Consider the following 26,580-nt stretch of genomic DNA (forward strand, 5'->3'; position numbering starts at 1 on the left):
TGGGCGAGGGAGGGAGGGAGCCAAGGGCTGATTTTTATCTTTTACCGGATCGAGAAGGGGAGGAGGTACGGAGAATGAGTTATTCTTGTAGCAGCACAAAGCCTGTTTGCTTTACGGTGTAGTAGAGCCAGCGCGCAACCGAAGGCACTGACGCACGACAACTGGCTCCTGCGGCGACGACGCGGAGAGCAGCGGAAAGCCACAGCTCCTGTCAGGTCTAAAAACCCACCAGCCCCGCGTCCCTGGACATGAAAGTGCAGCAAGGGTGCCACTCATCAGACATGGGGATTCCTGTTACAACCGAGGAAGAACTGCGCAGAAATACCGTAATAACACCCGAGGATGTGCTTGGCTTACAAAAGATCACTAAGAGTAAGTAACCTGCGGCCGTAATTGGCACGATGGGAATAGTAGTTAAAGCCTCGTGGTTAGAGGAGATTAGTGAGCTCCATCTGCCACTGCTTCCTTTAGTGTAGAGTTTATGTTTCTTAACACCACAGCACCATCAGTTTTACAGGTTTGTTTCAGGTTGTTATCTTGGGTACCATGGACAGCGACACGGTCTGAGAGGAGAAGGGTCTCCGTGGGGTTTCAGAACACTTTCCACTTCAGGGTATTGGAGTCAGTGAGAAATGAAACCATTCACAATGACAACTGGACCTTAGCCCTCCGTGTCTGATGGTGTCTTATCACAACACTTGACTTCTGTTAGTATTGTATGTGTGCGTTCTGTGTGTTTGTACCACCATGTGCAGGCAGAGGGGAACTGTGTTTACTTACCACAGTCCTGCCAAAAATCCTGCTGGGAAGAAGAAAAAAAAAAAGACTTCTTCTTCATCCTCACCTGGAGACACCTGTAGTGCTGAGGTAACAGGTGGCTCAAGTTGTGCTGTACGGATTATAGCTCCCCAAAGATAGCAGTCAGATAAAGGAAACACATAAGAAAACTATTATTAGAGGTTATGAAAGAAAACAGGATGGTGTACACTGTTACAGAAGAAACTGTCACACAAGTGGAAGTTTTAACCTCTGTGCCATCTTTTGGCAAAGCAAGGCAGATTTATTTGTATAGCACAATTCATACACAGGGCAATTCACAGTGCTTTACAAAAATGGAAAAGAGACAGGTTAAAAACACACAACTACAATTAAAACATAATCAATAAAATATAAATAATAATTACAACAAAGTAAAAGGTCAGAGTGCAGATAAAACCCTATCAGTTGTTCTATGCACAGTTGAACAGAGCTGTTTTCAGCCTGGACTTAAACATAGTCACAGCAGAGGTCTGTCTCATACTATCATACTACAAGGAAGACTGTTCCAGAGTTTAGCTGCATAGAACTGAAATGCAGCTTCACCCTGTTTAGTCCTGACTCTGGATACCAGCAAAAGACCAGTCCCTGGGGTTCTCAGGGTCTTAAATGGTTCATATGGGACCAACACGTCACAGATGTACTTTGGTGCTATTTTGCAGAACACCTTTTTTTTTTTTTTTTAATAGTTTGAACTTCATGAACTTTATTTCTTGAGTGAGTAGTAATAATAATAAAAATGCGCACTGCCTCAACTATTACATAAAACTGTCTGAAGTACGTGTCTTTTGCAAGTAAAATGTTTAATCAGGACAGTTCAAGATGACTGAAGGTAATGTTGCTTTTGTAATTCAAGGGTGAGATTAGGACTGAATGGTTGAACCTTTTTTGTGGAATTATAGCGGTGAATATTGCTGAAACATGTGCTTATGTAGGTGTCTAATAACTCTGAACCAAATGTATAAATAGTGCACATTGTATGACAAAGACGCATATAAATATATTTGTATATAAAGGCTGAATTAATCAAAATATAGTGAATAATATCAACACGTCATTAGACTTAAACAGTTCAAATGTCATACCTACATGACGGAATTTAACTCAAACCAGACAGTATTGTAATCTTAGTCCCTATTGCTGGGTCTTTTTATGTTGGATTCACTTTGTTTTCAGAGGATGGAGCTTTATCCCAAGAGAGCATTCCTCTGACCCAACAAAACATACATTTTTTCAACAACTTCATGCTTTCATTCCCCTTTAGACCATAATATTGTTATATGCTGCATCTTCAGTGGTGAAGCAGCACCAGGGCTGTGTCAGTGCAATAATACCTAAATCACTCATGATGGTCCAGTAATCTCTGCTCTCCACTGACATGTAATCTGGATTATGTGAGGAGGGCTATAACACAACATTCTGCAATGACATGATGCACCATAGGTAATTAATAACCTGGGAATCAAAGTGTACGTCAGTTTGTCAGTGTGGTTAAGTGGCAGCCCACCATATTATAAGTCTTTTAGATGTGCAGATTTTCATTTTAATGTAATTAATTTACTTTAAATGGGAAATCTGTGTTTTAACAAATGCCTAGCAGCAATTTTATAGCTGTATTTCTATTATAGATGATATAAATAATGAAATAATGTTGAATCTGTCCAAGATTTATCTCCCAAAGGCCCAATCATTTAACCAACAGACATGGCTAAAACCACAGTGTGCTCTACAATTCACTTCACAAGGGAAAGCAGTGTAAATGATGTTTCCGGTTGTGCTTTTGGGAGGTGAATGCCACCATTTTGGGGCAGCCCAGTTCCAGTGTGTCACAGCAGTTCAGTGCTGATAAGAGAGACACAGCGGTTCATTGTCACGCAAACAGAGACGAGATGAAACATTATCCAGGCAGCAAAGGAGGAAACACTGCCACGTTACAAAAAAACCCCGCACATTATCAGTTTACTGTTTACATGATGTATGATTTATGATGTGCGGGCAGACAGATGTCACATAAACAGACACACTGCTGAGTCTGAATAAATGTCAGGTTTATTTATGGTTGACAGATTGCTGGAATATAAACCAAAATAATCACGTGCTGCTCTAGAGGAAAGGTGGGAAATGGGAAGACCTTAATGAACAGAACATTTTTGTGCTTTTACAGCTTTACATTGAGTCATTTAAATTCAGCAGATGATTGGTTTTTGCTTGTCGTAGATTTATAGATACTATGGATTAAAACTATTTGGAAGGTGACATCTCAAAACTCATTGTTCATCTTATTGTGCAATTAAACATATGTGGGTCAAGGAACAGTTGAAGTAGTAAGGTGTAGTTAACACATGCATCATGAAATAAGATTTTTAAAGGTCCAGGGTATAAGATTTAGAAGGCTGTAATGGCAGGAAAGGAATCTAATGTTAATAATTATATTTTCATTAGTGGTGGTGCAGTGGTTAAAACTCTGGTGCCTGCAAAAAGGTCCTTGAAGGTTTAAGAAGGTGTTTGTAGAGAGAAATTTAATGCATCTGTGTATGTCATGGATGGATGGACAGACAGATGGATGGATGGATGGATGGATGGATGGATGGAAGTTCAATGCAAGTGAATGGGATCCATCCAGGGCTTCTGTGAATCCACTCCCAGTGTCCATCAGTCTTATTCCAACTTTAACATACTTTCCCGTTGGTTTCATTTTGGGCTGAGGTCCTTGCCCCTTGGTCTGATCCCATCCTGTTCAGCTGGGGCCTTTCTGTTTGAGTTTGCATGCTCTCCCCATGTCTGAGTGGGTTCTCTCCAGGTGCGACAGCTTGCTCCCACAGCCCAAAAACGTGCACCTTAATCAGTTCATTGGTCTCTCTAAAATGCCTGAAGGTGTAAATATTTCTCTGTCACCCCTGTGATAAACTGGGGACCAGTCCAGGATGTTTCCCACCTTTATCTGATGTCAGCTGGGATAGACTCCCACCCCCATGTGACCCTCCAGAGGATTAAGCACTTAAATGAATGAAGAAATGAATGGAAAATGCATTATCAACAACAAAAATTATCTTTTTTTTGGGGGGGGGGGTTAGTTGTTTGTTTGTTTTTTACCTGAGAATGAGCTGTTTGTATCTATAAAGAGACTGGATCACCACATATTTCTACATTAGCTCAGAACACACTTCCTCTTGTGCTTTTTTCCATGTGTTTATAGAGAGCTGAAGTCCCACGCCTTCCAGTTGTCCCTCATAGGACCATATTTCTTATTTCACACATATATCATTTACACATAGCGTCACCTTCTGAAAATAATTGCCAGTGTCATTTTTTTTTCAGATTTTTTTTTAGAAAACAAAAGATTTGGGCAAAAAATGTGATAATATGATGTTTGGCAGTTTCAAGAAAGTTGCCGTTTGTTGTTAAACTAGAATAGAAAACTTCATCTCTGAAAGCCGAACTGACGTCATGATAACTGTCTCCTCCCTCCCATAATACATTCAGATTCACTGAAGATGTCTCTTCAGCTTCAACAAAACCAAACTTATAGTGATTTTAGCTTTTTTAGTACTTTTCACCTTGCTCTCAAAAACTGAGCTGAAATGTGCTGAAGGTAACGGCAATTTTGGTGTTGGTGACATGCATCATGTGTGACCAAAGATGCAGTCTATTGAGCTGTTTAAGTTAAAACTAGATGTTTCTTCACTATCTTTACAACAAACTGATTATCTTGGTCTGTAAAATATGTATATCATATGTAAAAATAGTGGCACAATTCAAGCTGTATCATTCATCCCTCACCATTAACCATGCATATTTTTGGAAAGTTAAATCCCATGGGGCACACCAGAAGAGGTGGGACTTCGGGTCCCTATAGCAACCATTATTAATGTGCATTACCATCATCTACTGCATCTGAGTATGGACCAGAGTCAAAATCTTGTCAACTGAAAAGTCCAGAATTGACCACATAAACACTGGCTGTAACAAGCTTCTTTTTTTTTTTTTTTTTTTTACTAAAATCTGAAATAACCCTTTGATGCACGAATTATGAAAACCTTAGTCAAGATTTTTTTTCCTGACTGTTTTTATTCCTCTTTAGGCATGAAAAAAACGAGAATGTTTGGTTTTTTTTCTTAATTAACCTATTTTTCACAGAGTTACAAAAATGTCCACTCAATTCGACACCATGTGTTTAATTTTTGAAGCAAAGAAACATGTATTTAAAACGCAATATCAAAGTGATATACTGTGTGAAAACTATGAAACAAAAGCATTTTTAATGTAGCTAATCTGATGTTTTCTCATCTTTTATCATACTCTAATACTAGTTCTTACTCACTTCATGGAGATAATATAAAAAAAAAACCTGTTTGTTTAAGAAAGCTGTTAATTTCAGTCTAATAACAACTAGCAATTGATTTACACTCAGTCCTGTTACTGCAGATCAGGTTTATCAAGAGCATAAAGTTACAGTAATAGTATGAATTGCAGTGTATGGGATGGTGCATAAGTGTCCACTGTGTTGGCTGATATGGAACTAAAACAACAAAACCCATGAATATACCAGAGAACAGCTGTAGAAGAACTGTCCACTGTAGTGACCAGTATGTATGAAAGGGTTAACTTCATAGCTAGACGTCACTAAGGCCACATTCAGACAGCAGGTCTTCATGCACAATTCGGGTTTTTTGGTGAAATCTGATTTTTTTTTGTGCACTCGTTCATATTACGCATTAAATGTGACTTCTATCAGTTTTGAGAATGAACTGAATGTGGCCCTGAAGTGACCCGCATGCACAAAAGAATTGGGATGTTTGTTGCATTTTTATGACATAAAGGTCAATAAATGCGACCTAGCTGTTCAGACTGATGTCGCATTGCAAAATATCAGATACATATCAGATTTAGGACCACATATGAAAGTGACCTGAGTCGGATTGGAAAAAATCAGATTTGTGCTGTTCAAACTGTCTTTAACAGATCAGATACAGGTCACATATGGGCAAAAAAATCAGCTTTGGGCCACATTTGCCTGCAGTCTGAACGTAGCCTAAATGTCACAAGATGGACCAATAAAAAGTAATTTGTAGTAGTTAGGGTTAGGATTACTCAGTTTTTCATGCTTTGTGCAGAGACATTTAAAATATGCGGATGTAGTAGTTCTTATCTGGTGTTTAACACTGAGGTGGTAAAGACTTGCTGAAATAAATATGACTGAGTTACAGTGAAGGGTCCAAATGAAATAAAGGCAGATGCTGTTGTAAAGCCTGTACTCAAGAGCATCGTTTGGGCCCAACACTTACAGAGGGAATGTTAGGGGAAAGCCTGCTTACGTCATCACTTTTGCACACCTATCTCATCCCCGTGTACTTATAACCATGAATTTTGCCATGGAAAACGCGTTTTGCAAGAATGTTTCACATATCGCTCCACCATGTAAAGGACACTTGATGTAAAGGATCTGATGCTTTTAGGAACACCAAAATTGAACGTCATGTAAGTTTTTGGTAAAGTACAGGCTGGAAGAAATAGTAAATGTATCTAATCCAATTCAGAATGCAATACTCTTGGGACTACATAATGCATGAATTACCAGCTGACTGAAATGTTGAGTGTATGTGAAAGTATGTGTGTTTTTATACATTTATTGTTTTTAGTAAATTTTAGAGGCACTAAGCACTTTTAGTAGACTTTTCATATGAATATTTATGTACAGTGACCATAAAGACATTGCATAATAATGAACTGAATTGAATTAAATTGAACTAATAAGAAATCTTAAATCTCTTAATATGCTTAAGACTAGGAAGCTTGTTATTATTATTATTATTATTATTATTATTATTATTATTATTATTATTATTATTATTTATTTATTTATTTATTTATTTATTTATTTTAGGAGAATGGTTGGGAATTTATAAGATTTACTTCTTCTCACTCCTTTTTGAATATGTATTGTCTGTCTTATGTTTAAATGTTTTGTTTGTTTATTTATTTTTCTTCTTTTTTGACATTCATATTCAAAATAAATACACTACCAGGCAAAAGTTTGGACTCACCTTCTTATTTAAATGACATGAGATGGACCACAGATGGCCAACAAGTGCTCAGCATCATTTGGAATTCCTTCCAGACTTTTGGAAAACATTTCAGGTGATTACCTCATGAAGCTCATCAAGAGAATGCCAAGAATGCACAAAGCAGTAATAAAAGCAAAATGTGGCTATTTTGAAGAATCTAAAATATAAAACATGCTTTGAGTTTTGTCCCACCTTTTTAAACTACATAATTCCATATGTGTTCATTCATAGTTCTGATGCCTTCAGTGAGAATCTACAATGGAAATAGTCATAAAAATAAAGAAAAACCAGGTGAGTCCAAACTTTTGCCTGGTAGTGTACATCAGAGTAAGTTGCTACACTTTGCATACAAAGGTTGTAATCAGTGATACTGTTTAAGAAGTTCCTACTTTGCTATTTTATAAAAACACAAGTATATGTAACGCTGTTATCATAAATAACAATTGTAACTGTATAGTATTTTATAAAGCAATAAAAGCAGTGTGATTTAAGAATAACTGCAGACAGAAAGATGAAAGACTCCCTCTCTATGTAAAAACTAAATCTGAATTATTATATAACAAGCTCTAGAGTCTCTGTCCCTCTTGATCTCTTGTCATATTGAAGATATTTTTGACTCAGAGGATCTGTCTTGGTATTTCAGATCATTTACTCAGAACAGTTCTGGTTCTTTTTACACTAATGCGTCATCAATTATTTGGCTGTAATAAGTCTAGGACACAGAGCAGTGCTTTATCTACGTCGGGCGGGATTTCCACCCTGTGATGTCTGCCAACACAATGGATACAGCTTTAATTAAAATTGATTGGTACAGCCGGTTCTTAATCTGCTATGCACAGCTGTCACAAGGTTACTGTTTCAAAATGATTTGACATGGAGAGAGGCAGTTTTGATGTATTCTCACCAGTTATCTATTTAGTCTCATCAACTGGCCATTATTTAAACTTAGCCCTAATTGTTTGAGGTAAAACCACCTGAAATAGTGTCAGTGAACATGCTGGAGAGATAAGTCTTGATAATCATTTCATTTTAATAACAAAATATGTACAGGTGTATGTTGATTTTTTAAGGTAATATCTACATACTTTACATCAGATTATTCAGGATATTTTTTGTTATAGTTGTCATATATCATAGTTAACAATTACTGCAGAAAAAAAGAGGGATTTCAGGTCATTTTTGCATCCGGAAATGCAGATTCAGTCTTTTAATGCAATATATTACTTTTATTCACCCTTTTTTTATTATTTATTTATTTATTTATTCATTTATTTATGCCAAACTTTGTGAAAATATCACACAAAACATATTTAAAAAATCCGGAATGTAGGTTATATTTAGGTTTAGGATGGTTTTTACTTGATGATAAGGTATAATTTATTTTAACTTATAAATCAAATGTAATAATCGACATGGTTTACTACTTTTTTCTTCTTTTCTTGTTTTTCTCAGTAAAATTTTAATCACTACTGTATACAGAGGCTGTATTTTTGCATCTTTTGGAGAAGATGTTGGCTCGTCCTTGCAACTTTAACAACAGTGAGGTTATAATACAGGTTAGGATTATGTACATGAGGGCTACAGGTATTGCATTAGGCAGTGAGTGTCCTCACAAACATAGACATGTCTGTGTGTGTACCTGGAGGGAGATGTGAGATCATTCTCCACAGTGAAGTCATGGAGTTCACCTCAACAACTCCTACAGGACTCGTGCTACAGGACTCATATGTTCATGGTGTGCTGCACAGAGCTTATCTGCAGGCTGCAACTGTTTTCATTCAACCTGTACCCTGATTACATTTTATTTCATCTTAAATCTTGGTGAATTCAAGGGAGACCAGAACACAGTTGTTGTTTGTTTGTTTTTGTTTTTTTGTTGTTGTTTTTTGTGATAAACAAGATTTTGAGGTTTAAAGGTTCAATATGTAACATTTTCACTTTCATTACATTTGTGTTGGAGTGTATTTCTTCATGCAAGCTGACTACATTTCTAAATTAGCAACTGTCTTGAGCTATAGTTTTTTGTTTTTTTGTTTTGTTTTGTTTTTACTTCAAGAATCATTATTTCTCCTTCTCTTAAATCCTCTGCAATGGCCATGGTGCACAAACATGGATGCATAATTAGATGTGAATTCAAGACACCAACATGATGCCCATTATATTCAATAGGAAGTTGCTCATTGTTGCATCAGCCAAAAAAAAAAAAAAAAAAAAATCTGGCATCTGTGTTACTTCTGACTTGTGCAGGCCAGTAGACATGTGGAGTATGACTGTTACATATACAGTCTAGTAATTCACCAGTGCAGTGGTGTCACAGATTTAAAATATATTTTTAAGAAGGTTTAAAACATCTAAAATACATAACATTGGTAGTTATGTAGTGATAATGTATATGTTATACATATATATATATATATATAGTACTGTGCAAAATTTTAGGCAGCCTTTAGATTTTTTGTTTTTGCAGTGTTAAAATGAACATGCATGTTTATTTCTCAGTCCCTTTTGTTCAGATACAACAAGAAAATACAGGAAATATGTGTGCAGCCTTTAAAGATACACAAAAAACAGAACTAAATGGGTTCTAAAGGTTAAAGTCAGTATTTAGTGTAACCCCAGACCCCATGAAACCATTAGAAACATCTGGCATGTGTTGAATGAAACCTGGAATAAAAAATCTGAAAGCGAATAACAACAATTTCATATTGTCTGAACAAAAGGATTAAAGACATGTTAAGTGTAAAAGGAAGGTCACACTAAAAACAACTACTTCAGTTTATAGAAGCTGTTTTTTGGTTTGTTTGTTTTTTACTGAAACTTTACTTTTTACTGCTGTACATACTATAGTAAAGTTTAACCTTTCATTTTGTTTTAAAGATTGTATCAGTATAGTCTATGGGGGAAATGCAATGTAAAACATCCATGTATACAGCTTTAGCCACCACTAGATTAGAAATTAAGTTTGCTGAAGTTAACAAACACCCACTTCACAACACAGACTCAAACAAACCACTTAAAACACGCAGGTACACGTGAATCTTACGTATTGAGCCTATAAAAGTAAATATAATGGTCCTTTCCTGGTTCACATTTCACCCTGTGAACCTCACAAGCCCCTTATTAAAAAGAAAAAAGATATGTCTACCAGAAGAATGTAGATGTAGGAATGTCTTTTACATGTATCTGCAACCTCTCCATGAACCTCAGTGTTTGCCAGTTTGCCTACAGGTGCTGTTAAATGAGAGACATGAAGCAGCCTGTCATACACAGGTGCATTGTACATCATGATGAGAACATAAAGGCTTAATGCTAATGCCACTTGTTGCCTTTGGCTATTGTCTATTCTGAGCTGAAGACAGGAAAACATGTCGCCATTGTTTTTTTCTGTGTTCTGGGATTGCTTTAGCACACGCATCTGCATTAATCAAAGACCACAAAGTCAAATGGAAAGAATAAGGCATGTGAAGTCAATCCTTGGGGCTGAAAGACTGTAACTCCAGGCTAATCTTGGGGATTAAGGTGCTATAAGTGGCAGCTCGCTTGCTCTTTATGAATGCCACTTTGGTGTCAGACAGGCCCTGCATATCTGAACACAGGAACACAGCAGGAGTCAAGAATTAGAGCTAATTTTACACACTTTAGAATAGCGGCTGAAAAGGACCGTATTAACTCTCCAGCATGTAATGAAATGATTATATTAAATAAAAAATCTGCTGCTTGCCTTTTTCAGTCATGGTTGAGAGTGATGATAAGAGACAAAAGAATAATGGTATGTAAAGTAATGAAATAAACCCATGCACAGAGTTAATGAGATGTTGTTATCTATCATGTTAATGTAATAAAGCCACTACTGGGTTAATATTCTGCATCCAAACCGGAGATTCTCTTCTTCCTGGCTCTCTATTGTGAAATCAGGCCATGGGGTGTGTCTTTATAGGAGCAGGCTTCAGGTATACCTCCAACAGATACAAGACATGGACTATTTCATTTGCATACTACTGATGCCTAACCTGAGCTACTCTCCTTTGATTTGCTGCTGCACTTTGTTGTTGCAGAACAGCCAGGTGGATGAGGGGAAGGGAAAAGACGGCTAATCGAGCTGGCGCTGTGTCAGGAGGAGCGTTGCTAGGTGACAGTGTTGAAGGAAGTGAAGTGGAGCACTTCATATGATTGTGTGAGCATGTGTGTAGGTGAAAAGAAAAAGGAAAAGTGGTATGGGCATTTTATACTTTCAGTAATGGACTAGTTGAACATTTTCCTGTCAGAACTCTAGAATCTTAAATACAATGTAAAGAAATGGATTATGTGACTGAAATACTTAGAGTAACAACTTAAATATATTGTAGTTAAATACAAATACGCAACACTGCCTTATAGTATTTGTCATTTTTCCTTGTGCTTCTGTAAATATCATTTAATCTGCTGTACTGCCAATTAAATGCTATATTTAACCTCACTGGAAGATCAGGAAGAGGTTTTTCTTATTCTTTTTTCACATTTTATTGAACACCGCAAGAAGATTGCTACCTATTAAACTATTCCCAGTTAAGTAATTAAAAAAGTATTTCCACTTTCATTAGCCCTAAAGGTAAAATCATATTACTAGACGCACCCACGGGTTAATTTTATCACTTTTGCCTCTCCAGTTTGTCTGTCTGTCAGCAGGACTAATGTAGCATAAAAAAGTGTAGATTGTCATTACACTTTGTTAATGTGTTGCACAAATTTGAAGCACTACGAAACTAGTCACAAAATCTATGTGAATAGCATAAAGTTTAATAAAAATAAATAACACACAATTCCTGTATGATACTGGTATTTGCTGGTGGTTAGAAAGATGAACTGAAGATGCCATCGAAGGTATTCTAACGGAAGATGAACATTTTCAGTTCAGCCATTTCACCGTTGTTTTACCTGCAGCTTGGTCACATGTACCACTGGTAGCCGGTCACAATCACTAAATGTTCTCCCAACGTTACTTCAGTCTGGTGGTTCAGCAGAACAGATTTATTATCTGTGATGGTACTGATTAGTGCTATGTTGGTGAATATGTAATTTTTACTGCATGACAGACTGTGAGTCAGTATAAACAGGACCAGTCTGTTGCAACACCTCAGAATTTCACTAGTGTCAGAAGACCATCATTAGATCTTATCAGATAGTGTCATAAGTAAGATGTTAAAGGTCATCCCAGAGGTGGAGCCACTTAGACATGTTTGCACTCATTTCATCTGTCGATAGACTGTCTTTGACCAGACACCTGCATCGTTTTACACATGTGTGAAAAAAGTTTTAGGCATTTAAAGGCAGTAAATGAAGGGTGGGCAATACTGGGAATTTTGGTATCAATCTGATACCAAGTAAATACAGTGCTAGTAATGCCAATACCGATACCGAATTTTTTTTTACTTAAAATGTCATGATCATTGAATAATTTTGTGATTTTGCCTTTAGTTAGTTGATTATGATAAAACATAAGACGAAGATTTTAGGAAAATAACCTTTTTTTTTTTTTTATTAACTAACTACAATATAAAACAATTTAACAGTATAAAAATAGTAAAATAATTCCCCTTTTAAATCTGTGGTATTACCATAGTGGTGAATGATTTTATTGCACACATCACATGTGGCAGTTTCTGTCCCTGTCAGCTGCAGAGAGTAAGCTCCACACAGCGCTTCTCTTTCTCTCCGCCATCACAGGCTGCTCTCAGTCAGTGCTCTGACTCTGCTGTCCGGCAGAGTGTGTGTGTGTGTGTGGGGGGGGGGGGGGCAAAGTGTGCCTGAGAGAGCAGCAGAGAAGCAGAGAGAGAGATAGAGTGGTGCGCTGTTGAACCTCTTGATCATGCTTTTGTGGCCCACTATAACTGCCCTCTGAATATGTCAGTTTCAAGCTTCTGGTAACAGAATTCATTAACATTTTCCTCTTGGTTTTCCAGTATAGATTGCACAGTGAGAACCACATCACATGGGTCTTCATATGGGAACCATAAACTGTGTTTTGTAAATACAGGTGGTTTCATAACAATAAGACAACCTTTGTGATAACATTAAAAATTTAACCCGCAGACAATCGAATTGTGACAACATGTGATAAAATCTAGAACAAGCAACATGATCATTTTGTAAGAAGTGACAGCTTCTGATGTTTGCACAGGCAGGACACAATTGCAGCGGATTTCTCTTACGTAGTGTAAATGCACTTTTATGTATCTTCATTATTTAACTGAAACTAAAGTTACAGTTGCCTTGGCCTCACCATTGGCTGTTTTTTACTAATTTATTACCCCACCCCCAAAGGGGAGACATTTTTGGTCTGACAACAAAACTATTGGTTGAATTCATACCAAATTGGATTTATAGATTGCTAGTGATTCAGAATAGATCTGATTAAATTTTGGGGAAAGTAGGTCAAAGTTTAAAAAATTGTATGAATTTTTCAAATCTTTTTTTTTTTTCCATTTACTTATAATGGGCCAAATTTCACATGTCTGTATCAGCAAAACTATTGGTTGAATTCATCCCAAATTGGGTATATAGACTGCCAGTGACCCAGAAGAGATGTCATTACATTTTGGGAAAAGTAGGTCAAAATTCTCATTTTTTATGATTTTTTTACATCTTTTTTTCTCTCCCATTTACTTATACTGAGCGAAATTTCAAATGTCTATAAAAACATAAATTTTGTTTTCAATTTACTTCACACTTGGCACATATATAGAGGCAATTAATATACTGACATCAGCACATGCATAGACATGATGACATCAGCTGGATCGATGCCAAAATAAGCTAAAATATGTGTGAGGGGCTTGTTTATTTATTTATTTAAAGTTGGAGGGATTTATATTTTCACTGGGCAAAACATCCATAGTTACCTTTCAATATATTAGAATTCAAGTAGTCTGACAGGCCATGAGACTTCCTTCCCTGTGTTTTTAGGCTGTAGAAAATCTAGTCTTTGATGCAAGTCTTTGTCTAATCACAGTCATTCTCAGATTGAATCCATGACTGACAACTATAACGGCTGATTGCAGATTCTGTCAGATGCAACCTGGATACAATTCTACCACTCTGCTCCACAGCACAAGTATTGACAAGTATTTTTCATTTTCCATAAGAGCATGAAACAACATCAGGTCATCCATATTTATATTTAGTCTTTTGATTTGTACTGAGATGAGAGAGGTGCAGAGGGGAGGTATTTCCTTGTGATTTGGAGTAAATATGCTACCATGTGTTGCCATTAAATTTACCCTTTCACCAGGTTTCATGAGGATCAGTGCAGTGTTTAATTTCACTGGCAGACAGATGGACACACAAACCCTCCTTGGCAGAGGTAATTAAGACCAACAACAGACCAATAAAGGGTAATAAAACACCTCAGTGGTGCACCGTACACATGTTTGCGTGGTTCTTTGTTGACATTGTTTAGCTCCATTACTAAGCTAATTATGGTCTCGGGTGCCTATATCCAACACCAGGCTATATAAACTGATTTCTATGTAGGAGTTTCAGATGAGATTTTCTGTTAAAATGTTTCTCTCGAGTGCTTCAGCTGCTCTCCTCTGCTCCTCTACTGCTGCAATAGAGCCCAGTGCTCATGACTATCAGCTTAGAAATGCACTCAGCTAATGTCAAGACTCTAACACAAACCTCACATTAGCATATGAGCACACTCAAATCTAACATAGAGAAACCAACAAAAGATCAACACGGTCTACTGAAAGGTGCAGCTACATATAAAGGAATGTTTTTTTGTTTTATAAGACAATAATGTTGGAGCACTCCTCTACATTTTGCGACCTGAGGACAGCCTTTTCTAGATGACCTGGTGAATATGTTCATAGCTCACAAACACAAACAGGACAGACCATGCAGGGCCTTGAAAATGCGCAGTCATTATAATATAAAATGTATTTAAGAAAGTCAGTATTCTTGGACCCAATATGATTACAAATGACCAGAATAAAACCAAACCTATATGCATTCCTCAACTTAATCTATTTGTGAGAATCAGGCTTTGGGCAGCTTTGCAATTTATTCATGAAAGACACCCAGCCCAGGCCTGGAGTTTCACGCATTATGAATTACACAATATCATATCATTCTTGCAGTCTGTAATGAGAAATTTGGCATATAATAACACTAAATATACCCAAGAGCAAGCCTAAACATCTGCTGTCGCTGTGAAATAGGGCCCCAGCTGATTATAAAAAAGCCTGAAATCCTGCAGCCTGTAAAAGATGGTATACTCATCAGCATCCAGGATGTGTTTAGTGTCTTCCCTCACAAATGCACGTTTTTTCAGTCGCTCTACATTTCACAAAATGAACATGACTGTCATTATATATTTTTTGTGTTTTGTTTCTGTCTTCTCTCCAAAGCTCTCATCTCATTTTGTTGTCACTGAACATCAGGCATCTGAAAAGTGCAGATTTTTACTGCTGTTCAAACAAATCTGTGTATAACAGTAGAGTCAAGCTACCATCCGAAGCTGAAACCTAAAATCAAGAGAGTTGATCTATGACTGTACAAATGAGATGTTATATGAATACTGTACTGAGTGGAAGTGACTATCACATGGAATACTCCGTCTCTTTCTGCAATCTCTCCTTCACAAAATTCATATTTATCGGTCATCTGTCCATATAGAGCCGGCTCAGTGACAGCTACACTAGATGCATTCACACCACCCTACCAACAGAATAAGTACCATATTCATCACTGTGATATATTCAGAAGATGACACTTTAGAAACACTATTTCTGCAGCCTGTATCTTTATTGGACTGTCAGGGAAATGATAGATGTTCTGCTTCAAATTAGATCCATGTAAGTCAAAGAGATTTTTTCATTTGTACAACTTCCATTGAGATAAAAATAATGTGACTGTTAAAGGTGAACTAAGGTGCCTTTAAAAGTTTGACTCATCATTTGTTCTACTCAAACTGTCAGGAGTGTAGAGATGAAGTTCCAAGTTCATATAATAAATATTGTGTTGAGGTTGAATCTGAGATTAACCCATAAAGACCCAAACATCCACCGTCGACCAAAAGCATCTAGTGCTCTAAACTGTTGATCCACTAATTCTATCAATCCATGTAAATAATAGATGTAAAATACAGTTTGTCATCTTCTCATGGTCAGCAGATATGACCCATTTGGATGTTCAGAGGCTCCGTAGTTACCGTGGAAACACTGTCATCTTCTACAACATTGATTCACCAGTAAAACCCATGGAGTTGGATCAATGACAGTGGATGGAGACACTGGGTTTAAGTTCAGTCAATGATATATTTTACTGAAAAAGACGGTATTTCTTCTTTTTTTCTGTTTTGATATAATAACCTTTTAATTTACTGTGAGGTTTTATGAACATCTACGTTATCAGTCAATTAAACATAGGAAAATAGATGATTTTCACTGGGAAAAAGGCAAATTTCAGAGGATAATATTATAATAAATAGGGATAAATCACTTAGGAAAGGTTAAATAGAGAGAAAAATTAATTTGGGAACTGCCACTGAAGTCACACTGGGTCCTTATGGGTTAAATGTAGTTTTATGGCATTACTAAGATTACATACTGCATATTTGGAGTATTAGTGGTTAAACACTAGCTTAACATATTCACACCAATTCCCAGGGGCTCCAATTAGACCAACAAAACATGCACAGGTTGATAAAATAAGGGCAGTAAACATGTCCTTCTCAGCATCCAATGTTTTAAGCACAGTTGTTTGTTCTGTTTTTAGAGGAAATTTGCTGTCCAGTAATCTTTATGACTGACATGAAAGGTGATTCAACTCTTCCACATGCAACAATCATCTCTTTAAAAGCACCTCAGTGGCGTTCCTGTCTGATATTATATTCAAATCTACCTCGTGTGATATTAAGAGTTGTGATGGGCCAAGTAGAAGTCTGTTTGGGACCAGGGTGAGACACATCTGCTAAAGTAAATGAAAAAGCAGAGCTCAAACAAATGGCTGGAAACTTTGTCAACTAAAGTGAGTAGCTCTTTCCACTTAATATAAAATGATTAACAGTTTGTCTCTGGTTTTGTGAATTATTTAAAGGTGCAGGAGGCAGCATTCATAGAAAAGACAGCTAAACTGAAGCTCTTTCTTGACACTGTGGAAAAGTGAAGGCAAGGCAAATGTATTTGTATAGCACAATTCATACACAGGGCAATTCACAGTGCTTTTCAAAAATGGAAAAGAGAAAAACACACAATTAAAATAATCAGTAAAACATAAATAGTAATCACTCAAAAGTGAAAGTTAAAATGAAAACACAATCCCATAAAGGACCATAGAGAAGAGTCATGTTTACCAGGATTTTAGCATTGATCTGTACTTAAAGTGGTCTATCTCACATTTAGACCCCCTTCTTCTTTTAAAACACTTGAGATTACTTATCTATATCAACATGCACAAGTCTTACTTCCTCTAAAACCAACTGAAAAACAATATACTGGGTTTGTTTTTTTTTTGTTTTTTTTTGCTGCAATGAAGCTTTAAGTCATTCTTCAGGCTATTTAATATACAAGGATAAGATTTGTGTAAGGTTTTTTCTCTGCACATGTACGGTGTGTTCAGCTGGTATTCTGAAACAAAAGACTGATAAGACCCTCACATCAAGTGAACTGGGACACTGCATCAAACAGCAGTTCCCTAACCCTCTTACTGTATTTTGTAAGACAATACAAAGAGATTTGGGGTTTTTGAGCTTGTGCATAACCATGTGATGTTTGCCATGTGATGTTTTACCATAGAAACACACTGCTCACATCTACGGTATCTTGGTATGAAGTCACAGTGCTTTGTAATATACAGAGTATGCAGAATGTAGAAACTAATGCAACACTTCAAGCTGCAAATGTCATGCCAGCTCTGTCACTGTCAGCTAATGATGTAAATATAGAGAATTAGGATCAGTTGGTTTATAACTTATCACAATATTTGTCTTGTAGCATCGTGAATCACTTTCTCCATGTTCTTCTGGTGAGGAATGCTAATTAGTTTTGTGTAATTATGCATGATAATAAGGGGCTAACTTCATCACTTCAGTAAATAATAGATTTACATGTGCATTATCCAATCAGTCAGTGACATTTTCTCTACTTAGGCCCGAGTGTGTGATGTCAAAACAAGGGAGATAATTGATGTTCTATCGTCTTTGCTGTAAGGATTTAAGATTTAATTAATCAGGAAATCTGTAGTTGAATTAAATCATTCAGTCATGTGGATTTGTTTGCACATTAATGTCTTCGGCAGTGCTGTATATGATCATAAATAGCGGGCTCTAAATAGTTCCATTTCACAGGAAGGACATTTTTAGTCGCAGGTATGGTGGAGTCTTCTCTATGAAAAGGTCTATAAATATCTGCTAGCAGGTGGCTAAAGCCTGTGTGGTCCATCTGCTCTCTAACTCCTGGAAATAAAGTGGGTTTGTCAATGTGCACACGCAGTTACACAAATACCTGAGTTCCCTTGTGTGTGTCTTTATCCTGGTAATAGATACAGCGTCATGTTCTATCTGTGAGGAAAACCCCTCAACTCTTATGTAATACAGTTTGCCAATAATAACTGCCCTTACCATAACCTTAATGAGATAGTAAGGGTGTGTGTGTGTGTGTCGGTGTGTGTGTCGGTGTGTGTGTGTGTCGGTCCATGTGATGGTAAAACACAATAAGCCTCTTAGGTCTAATCCTGTCCCATTGGGAGGGCAGTGTCTCACACACACTGATACCATCATAGCCAGATCTGTCACCCTGCTCAAGACGCTAAGGCTTCTGTCACTCGGTGGGCTTTGGTTCCCTTCAACTGAACTGACATTCCTGCCAACAAATCCAACAGCAACAGTGTGATAGATAAAACTATTAGGACACAGCAGCCCTTTGATCATTTTTATTATAGCAACGAGAACTCTGGATTCCATTTCAGTGTATATGGTGAAGTAACATTTCTGCATAAAAAAATAACTAAAAATCAGTGTATCTGTGTTAGATTGTATATTTGGTTGACTTGACAGTCCTTTTGTTTAGTCACCTGTCAATATATTTATCTTCACAGCAGATATTTTGACTTGTTAAGCAGAAAACAAGTAGAACTGGTATCATTAACCCTCAAAGACATTAACAGCCACCGACGACAAAAAGCATCGACTGATCTAAAGCCTTTAGTATCTTTTTAATCACTAATCCTATCAGTAGGTTAAAATAGTTCAGATAAAATGCACTTCCTCAGTTTTTCAGCAGCTTCAGATTCGTCTTATTTGGATTATCAGAGGATCCATAGTGAACATGGAAACACCATCATCTTCTGTGACATTTATACACCAATAAAAGTAGTTTGTAGTTTGATAAACAACAATGGTTGTGGGCACTTAATGATGTATTTTGCATAAAAAGTCACTCTTCATTTTTTTTTCCTGCTTTCATTAAGAACAAGTGGTGCTAGGCACAACAAACCCCACCCCTCACATGTATTGTAGCTCATTTTGGCATCAATCCAGCTGATGTCATCATGTCTATGCATGTGCTGGTGTCAGTATACCAATCACCTCTATATATGCGCCAAGTTTGAAGTAAACTGAAACAAAATTGATGTTTTTATAGGCATGTGAAATTTTGCCTCTTATAAGTAAATGGGAGAAAAAAAAATATTTTAAAACATTAAAATGTGACCTTTGACCTACTTTTCCCAAAACGCAATGACATATATTCTGGGTCACTGGCAATCTATAAACTCTGTTTGGTATGAATTCAACCAATAGTTTTGCTGCTACCAACACGTGAAATTTTGCCCATTATAAGTAAATGGGAAAAAAAAAAAGATTTGAAAAATTCATTAAAAAAAATTGGAACTTTGACATGCTGTTCCCAAAATGTAATGATGTCTATTCTGGGTCACCGGCAAGCTATACACCCAGTTTGGTATGAATTCAACCAATAGTTTTGCTGCTAGAGGGTTAGCAAACAAAGACACACACAAAGAAACAAAGAAACAAACCAAAAACAATGCCCTTAGAAATAAGATAATCTTTCAGGAACATCTACATGATCAGTACATACAGGAAAATAGGAGATTTTTTTCTGGAAAGTGCAAAATCAAGAGGATAAATGATGACAAGTCACTCAAGAAAGGTTAAATGTAAAGAAAATATAATATGTATAGGTCTTTAAAAATGCCTGCATCCCATTTAGAATTCAGCGTCTTACTTTTAGGTCTTTGTGCATGGATGCTGGTTCACTGGAATGGCCTCCTGGGGAAACTAAATGGAAAAGAATGATTGTTTTTGTTAGCAATAACGCTTGTGCTTTTAGTGCTTTAACAAACTAAAATGTCTGCCGTGTAAAAGGTCAGGTCGTTACAAATACCGTTTATGGCTGTTTCATTAGACAGACTAGCGATAACTTGAGTATATGTGATACACTAAACATAAACCTTTATTCTCTTCGTGTGCCATCAGTAAATGTATGTTAGACAGATTTTTGTCAGTGCTGGTAATAAAAACAACTCCTATGGTTCCAAATGACTTCACATTATCATCAAATAGTTGTTGAGTTTTTTTGGTTGTTGTTGTTATTAATTTGATGACTCCCAGGACTGAATGTTTAAATGACAATGCAAAAAACACAATTTGACAACTTTCAAGTTACTGTCACATAATAGAAATTGCATAAAAAGTGCATTATAAAAGGAGAAATGGTTCCATCTCTCTTTACACCTTCCAGGAAGCTTCACAACAGCTGAATGAATACACACTTGGATAAAGGAATCATTCCGTTTTGTTATTCTTTTGACACTGTGTTGACCTCATCACTGTTTGACAGATTTCTGAGGAGAAAACAGAACAGGGAAACAAACATGAGTCAGTATCAGTCCAACTTGCACTCTCGGACGCAACACATTTAACACGTTCACTGTCTTAAAAATTTGACACAGTGTATGTGCGGGGAAGGTTATACAAATGTGTGAACATATGTAACATTACACATTATATCCTATCTTTGACTACACACGTTTTGTCAAAATACAGATCTAAAACACTTCCAACACCATTTTTTTTTAACATACACCAGAGTCTGTATCTCCACATGTACCATGTTCAAAGTAGCATTTAGATTTGCATTTGTAAGCAACATGAAATAGGTGTGTTAATATATGCACTCAACTACAGTATGCAGCATGTAAAGAGTTAAGAAGGAAATGACATGATTCCACAGCAAAAGACTGGAGTTATGTGTATGAATCAGTCCAAACAGGCCTGAACATAATCAATAATCAATAATGTGCAATAATGAAAAACCACCAATGTGTAATAATCAATAACCAATAATGTGCAATAATGAAAAATCAACAGTGTGCAATAACTACTATACTTACCTCTCACTGTCCTCTGCTTCTAACTGGGTATGAATGTGTGACGAATGAATGGGAGAGGGGCTGTTTTTAATGGGGGTTTTCACTATTTATTTAATGCTATTTAAATATATTGCATTTCATATTGTGTATTTCTTTCTGTGTTTTTTTTTTAATAACTCAAGAAGTACCATCTCTATAAAGCACTCCAGAATTTTGTTGTGTATGCTCTGTGTATACAATGACAGTAAAAGGAAGGAAAATCTTGAATCTTGAATGTTAACTGTGACCTGGACCTGTGAGCCATATTTTTTTTAGCACCATCTTAAAGCGGTTATGTCGCATCAACACAATGCATCCGCAGACTGTATCACTTACTGAATAAAGCATAAAGATCACTGTTTGCACACATTTATATCATGGTTTCATCAAGTTTTCTTCTTCAACCTAAATCTCAAAAGCACATTGTCTTACAAACTTAATGTACTATATCATTCACTAGTTTACATTATAGCTCTGTTACTTTAGTGTTGTTATCAGACAGAAGATATCCACAGTAAAACTACAAATCACCTGTTTTTTGGACAGTTTGTGTTGTCAATAGCTGCACTGAAGATCTGTTTTGCAATATCAGCATTACATTTTATTCTTTTACTTTAGAGCTGTGTCCAGTTGTGGAAACAACTGCAATTCTTTGATTTTTGTCATATTGTCACCTTTGTTTTAAAACCTGTCATTGCATCTCATCCTCAGCTCCCTGTCATTACTCTTCACCATCATAGGTGAGGTGAGGCTCTAGTGGTCACATACTGTACATTCACAGTGACACATTGACCTGTGGCTGTGAATAAATACACTGCATGTTGGTATAACACAATATATTGAGATCTTTGACCCATCATTAGAACATGATATTTAAAACTACCTTAAAACATTTTGAAAATGTTTCTAATATTATTAGAAATACTGCATATAGCTTCTTTAACCTCCTAAGACCCAGGAAATGTCAGCAAAGTACAAGCTTTTTGTTTTTTATTAAATAAGTGCCTATAATGGAAACATCATGATGCAACAGTTTTTTCAGATGTAGTTTTTAAAATTTTTACGGAATGTCCTTTGTGGTGGACAGTTCTCTTTTCTTTTTTTTGTATAAAGTTGTGAAACTCTTGTCCACAAATGTGGACAGAAAACACATAGCTGGGTCTTAGGAGGTTAAAAAAAAGTTGAAAATGCATTGAAAATACATGATTACATGGAAACAAATTGGGTAAAGAGATTGGTGTTAAACAAAATTTTGTTGTATTGTGTACAATGACAATAAAGTTTCTTCTTCTTCTTTTTGTTCCTCTTCTTTTTCTTCTTCTTTTCCATCTTCTTCTTTTACATGTTGTACATTACATGACAACTATCTAAAGACTTGTTTTTTTTTTGTTGTTTTTTTTGTTTTGTTTTGTTTTTTGTTTTTTGTTTTTTCTTTTTTCAGATTACCTCTGTTCTCCTGAGGAAAATGTCCACATGATTGACTTCACCAGGTTCAAGATCCGTGATATGGAAACAGGGACAGTCCTGTTTGAAATTACTAAACCTCCAACACCAGGTTAGCTCAGTATTAATTAACAAATAACACATTATTCTGCAGGTTATGTTTGTGTGTGTTTTTATCAAGTTATCCTGTGTTACAATGAACATACAAGCTTTTAAATTTCATTTTATTATATTATTATATTATTATTATGTATTTCCTGCCTAATTACAGAACATTCTAACTGTGAGAAAAATAGATTAAGAAGATATTAATTTGTTAACCTTGTTTATGTTAAACATCTCTTCTCTAGCGGGAGGTAGAAAGCACTGTGACCCCAATGCCGGCCGTTTCGTCCGATACCAGTTCACCCCAGCCTTCCTGCAGCTGCGACAAGTTGGAGCCACGTAAGTTGTTCTGTGTATATTTTCTATTCATTTGTAAGACAGAAGGTAAAGACTTGAAGGTAAGGGACAATACAGAAAGATATTAAGAGTGAGAGACATGTCATGTAAAAGCTCAGTGTGCACTGGTGTCCATTTAGCTCCGACAGACGACATACTGGATGTGGGAGGAGTGTGGGTTTTAGTGGGGGCTGACAATCTGAGAACGGTAAATGTGAACATACAGAGCATCACAGCCCACCTGCTGAGTCATACACCGAATAGCTGTCAATACTTAGACTCCTACTCTGTGACTGACTGCAGATTTCAATCCACTGACTCACATTGATCCTCAGGCTTAAAGAAAACAGCCTGTGTGGGTTCAACAATGCCTTTATGACTTATTGTCTCTGCGTTTGAAGGAAAATACATTAATGTAAGGTTGGTTTGAACCAACACTGTATGTATATGACCTGATTCTGTATTTTCATAGTTTGTCCTACTCTCATTATGTTTGGGTCACATGACTTAATGTACAAGAGGCTAAGTGTCACTACTAACACTATTTTATCGACTGTAACCATAATGTGTCTCATTTAGGTATGTCAATATAGGTGTGTATGTGTGTATGTATGTGTATGTGAAGATGACAAGTGAGGTTAACTGATCCAAGGGGCTTGATTTTTCATATATTATGCTGATAGGAAGCTAAACCATAGACTGTTGTGTGGAGAAGGGGTGGGATTAAATAACTTATACTTCCTCCCACTCCTTTTCGAATGTGCAAATGAAGTCATACTTTGTTTTCATGTATATGTACAGGTTTTTGTTTTTTGTTTGTTTTGTTTTCTTATAATCTGTTTCATTTATAAGAATTAAAAAGGATGAATTTGTTTGTTGCATATCTGAAATAAAGTCAACTAAACTAAACTAAAACTAAATTTATCATACTAAATATTGATGTGCTACTGTATTTTTTAGCTAAGAAAAAGTAATACATGACTTGAAACTAAACCATCAGACCAGATGGATGTGTTTTCAACAAATCCCACGTACCTGAAGAGTAACCGAAGGTGAAAAGTATTACTCATGTAGTGCATAAATATTCATGGTAATGCACAAGTTAATGTTCAAGTGTAATTTAGAATTACTCTTCTGTTTGAATATGAAAAAGATTTATAGTGGCAAGTTTCTGTGAGTAGATGAAGTGTTTTAGTTTCAGGCAAGTGAAAATTCTGTATGTATAGACCACAAAAAATACAGCATGAGTTATGTCCTAAATGATTAGATCACCATTTCTTATGATATTATCCCGTGCATTTTGCATTTTTCAGCGAAAATCCAATTTACTGATCACGTAGAGTGAATTCAAAGGTTATTAAAAACCATCAAACTATCATTAACTGAACATAAAAACAAGTGTGTACAAACCCTGTCATTAGTCAAACTGCATGAGCTTTACTGGTGAATCAATATTGCAGAAGATGATGCTGTTTTCACATTCACCTCTGAACATCCAAATGGGTCATATCTGATGATGCTGAAAAGCTGAGAAACTGCAATTTACCTGAACATGTACATATGATTAGTGGTTCATCAGTAATGAAATATTTTAGATCAGTTGATGCTTTTGATTGCCAGCACCTGTTTACATCTTTAAGGGTTCATGTGAATATTAAATTAAGATAATCAATGAATTTATGGACAATTATTTGTAATAAAACAGAATTATCCCCTAAAGACTATCAGAAGCCTGAGCAGAAACCACAGTTTCTATTTTTGTCTGATGTGACTGTTTGTTTGCTGTGTTTCTGCAGAGTGGAATTCACAGTAGGTGACACACCCATCAACAACTTCCGCATGATAGAAAGGCACTACTTTCGTGATCAGCTTCTGAAGAGCTTTGATTTCGAGTTTGGCTTCTGCATGCCCAGCAGCAAGAACACGTGTGAGCACATATACGAGTTCCCTGCGTTGTCTGAGGAAATCAGTGAGTGTCAACAGCATATATGTGACAAACAAACACACACATCATCCAGCAGGACCTTAAACGTTGTGTTTGTGTTTTCTCTCAGTGCGTGAGATGATCCTGAACCCTTATGAGACGCAGTCCGACAGCTTCTACTTTGTGGACAACAAGCTGGTGATGCATAACAAGGCAGACTATTCCTACAGTGGGGGACCATAGGAAGACACCCACCGTCCTCTGCACAGTTTCCACATTCCAGTTACCAATTCAGGACCAGAAACAGATGAACTGATGGACAAAAAACTGGCATTAAACACTCTGTCTCTTGTCTTTTAGTTAAGTATATTTCCCTTCTGATATTCAGCTGCCTGGCCGATCGGTTTTCTCCCTTTGCCTCGTCGTCTTTGCAGGAACATCGAATTCTGCCATCATCAGTTTGCATCAGAATGTGAGAGTGTGTGGGCAGCAAACACATGCAGTGTCTGTACATAATGTTGATTTCAGGCTGAAAAACCGGAATACACTTGATCATAAGGAAGATATTGAGTTATTTTCATTTTGCGTGTTTTTTTTTGTTGTTTTTTTTGTAGTCATTAGCGTCAAGAGAAAAGAGTGTTCAGAGAAGAAATGAGTCATGAAACAAAGAGAGAAATCAGTTACCTTAAAAAGTGAAATAATAATCCATTCAGTTGTACTGTATGTTTATATAGATTATATAGGATTATCGTCACTTTTTTTTTTCCTCAAATCTCTTAGTTATTAAATTTCTAGTAGCACACATCCGGATGATTCAGTCCTCACTCTAGGATCTGGTTCTGCCATCATTCAGTTGGATTACAAACAGATATGTGTCCTGTGTCAATGTGAATGTATCATTTGTTTTATGTTTTCATGTTTCTAGTTCATCTAATTCAGGAGTATTTTTAAAGAAATAGCCATTTTGAAGTGTCAGACAACATTAGCCAAAACTCAAAATCACATACCAATTTTGATATCCAGTATGTACTCTGTAGTACTGAACACTGTGTACACTTTCAGATAAATGTTTTAAGTATGAAATTAAAAAAAAAAAAAGTATGTAAAGTTTTGAGGAATTCCATTACTGCAATAAATATGGCATTTTTTGGAAATTTGTTATTGTTCTTTCTTTTAAAAAAAAACAATAGTGTGATGATAAATATTAGTCTTATTGATTATACAGTAACTGTAAAGATGATGAAAATGTTTCACAAATAGAGAAAGTACAATGAAGACTTCACAGAGAACTTATCACCTCATAATAAAAGAAAATCAAGAGAATGAAACTAATGCTTTTGTGTAATGTTGGCACTGTGCTGCTATTTTTACCCCAAAAAAATATGCTGTTTGACTTATGCTGTTCATAATACTGACAGTCACTGCATAATTTAACCACTTACATAGTGAGTCTTGAATCCAAGGTTGTAGAATGGATTATTT

General features: G+C 36.3%; 1 protein-coding gene across 1 annotated transcript; it reads left to right on the forward strand.

Annotated features, from left to right (window-relative positions):
* Nucleotides 1-20: 20 nt before the first annotated feature.
* unc119a1 (unc-119 lipid binding chaperone a1) lies at nucleotides 21-26,252 on the forward strand. Its single transcript, XM_030151895.1, has 5 exons — nucleotides 21-372; nucleotides 22,732-22,845; nucleotides 23,084-23,177; nucleotides 24,971-25,143; nucleotides 25,229-26,252. Exons 1-5 carry the CDS (start codon nucleotides 249-251, stop codon nucleotides 25,339-25,341), a joined length of 618 nt encoding a protein of 205 aa, XP_030007755.1. The 5' UTR covers nucleotides 21-248; the 3' UTR covers nucleotides 25,342-26,252.
* The last annotated feature ends 328 nt before the right edge of the window (nucleotides 26,253-26,580 follow it).

The sequence above is a fragment of the Sphaeramia orbicularis genome, chromosome 13, assembly GCF_902148855.1.
Source record: "Sphaeramia orbicularis chromosome 13, fSphaOr1.1, whole genome shotgun sequence".
Classification (NCBI taxonomy): Eukaryota; Metazoa; Chordata; class Actinopteri; order Kurtiformes; family Apogonidae; genus Sphaeramia; species Sphaeramia orbicularis.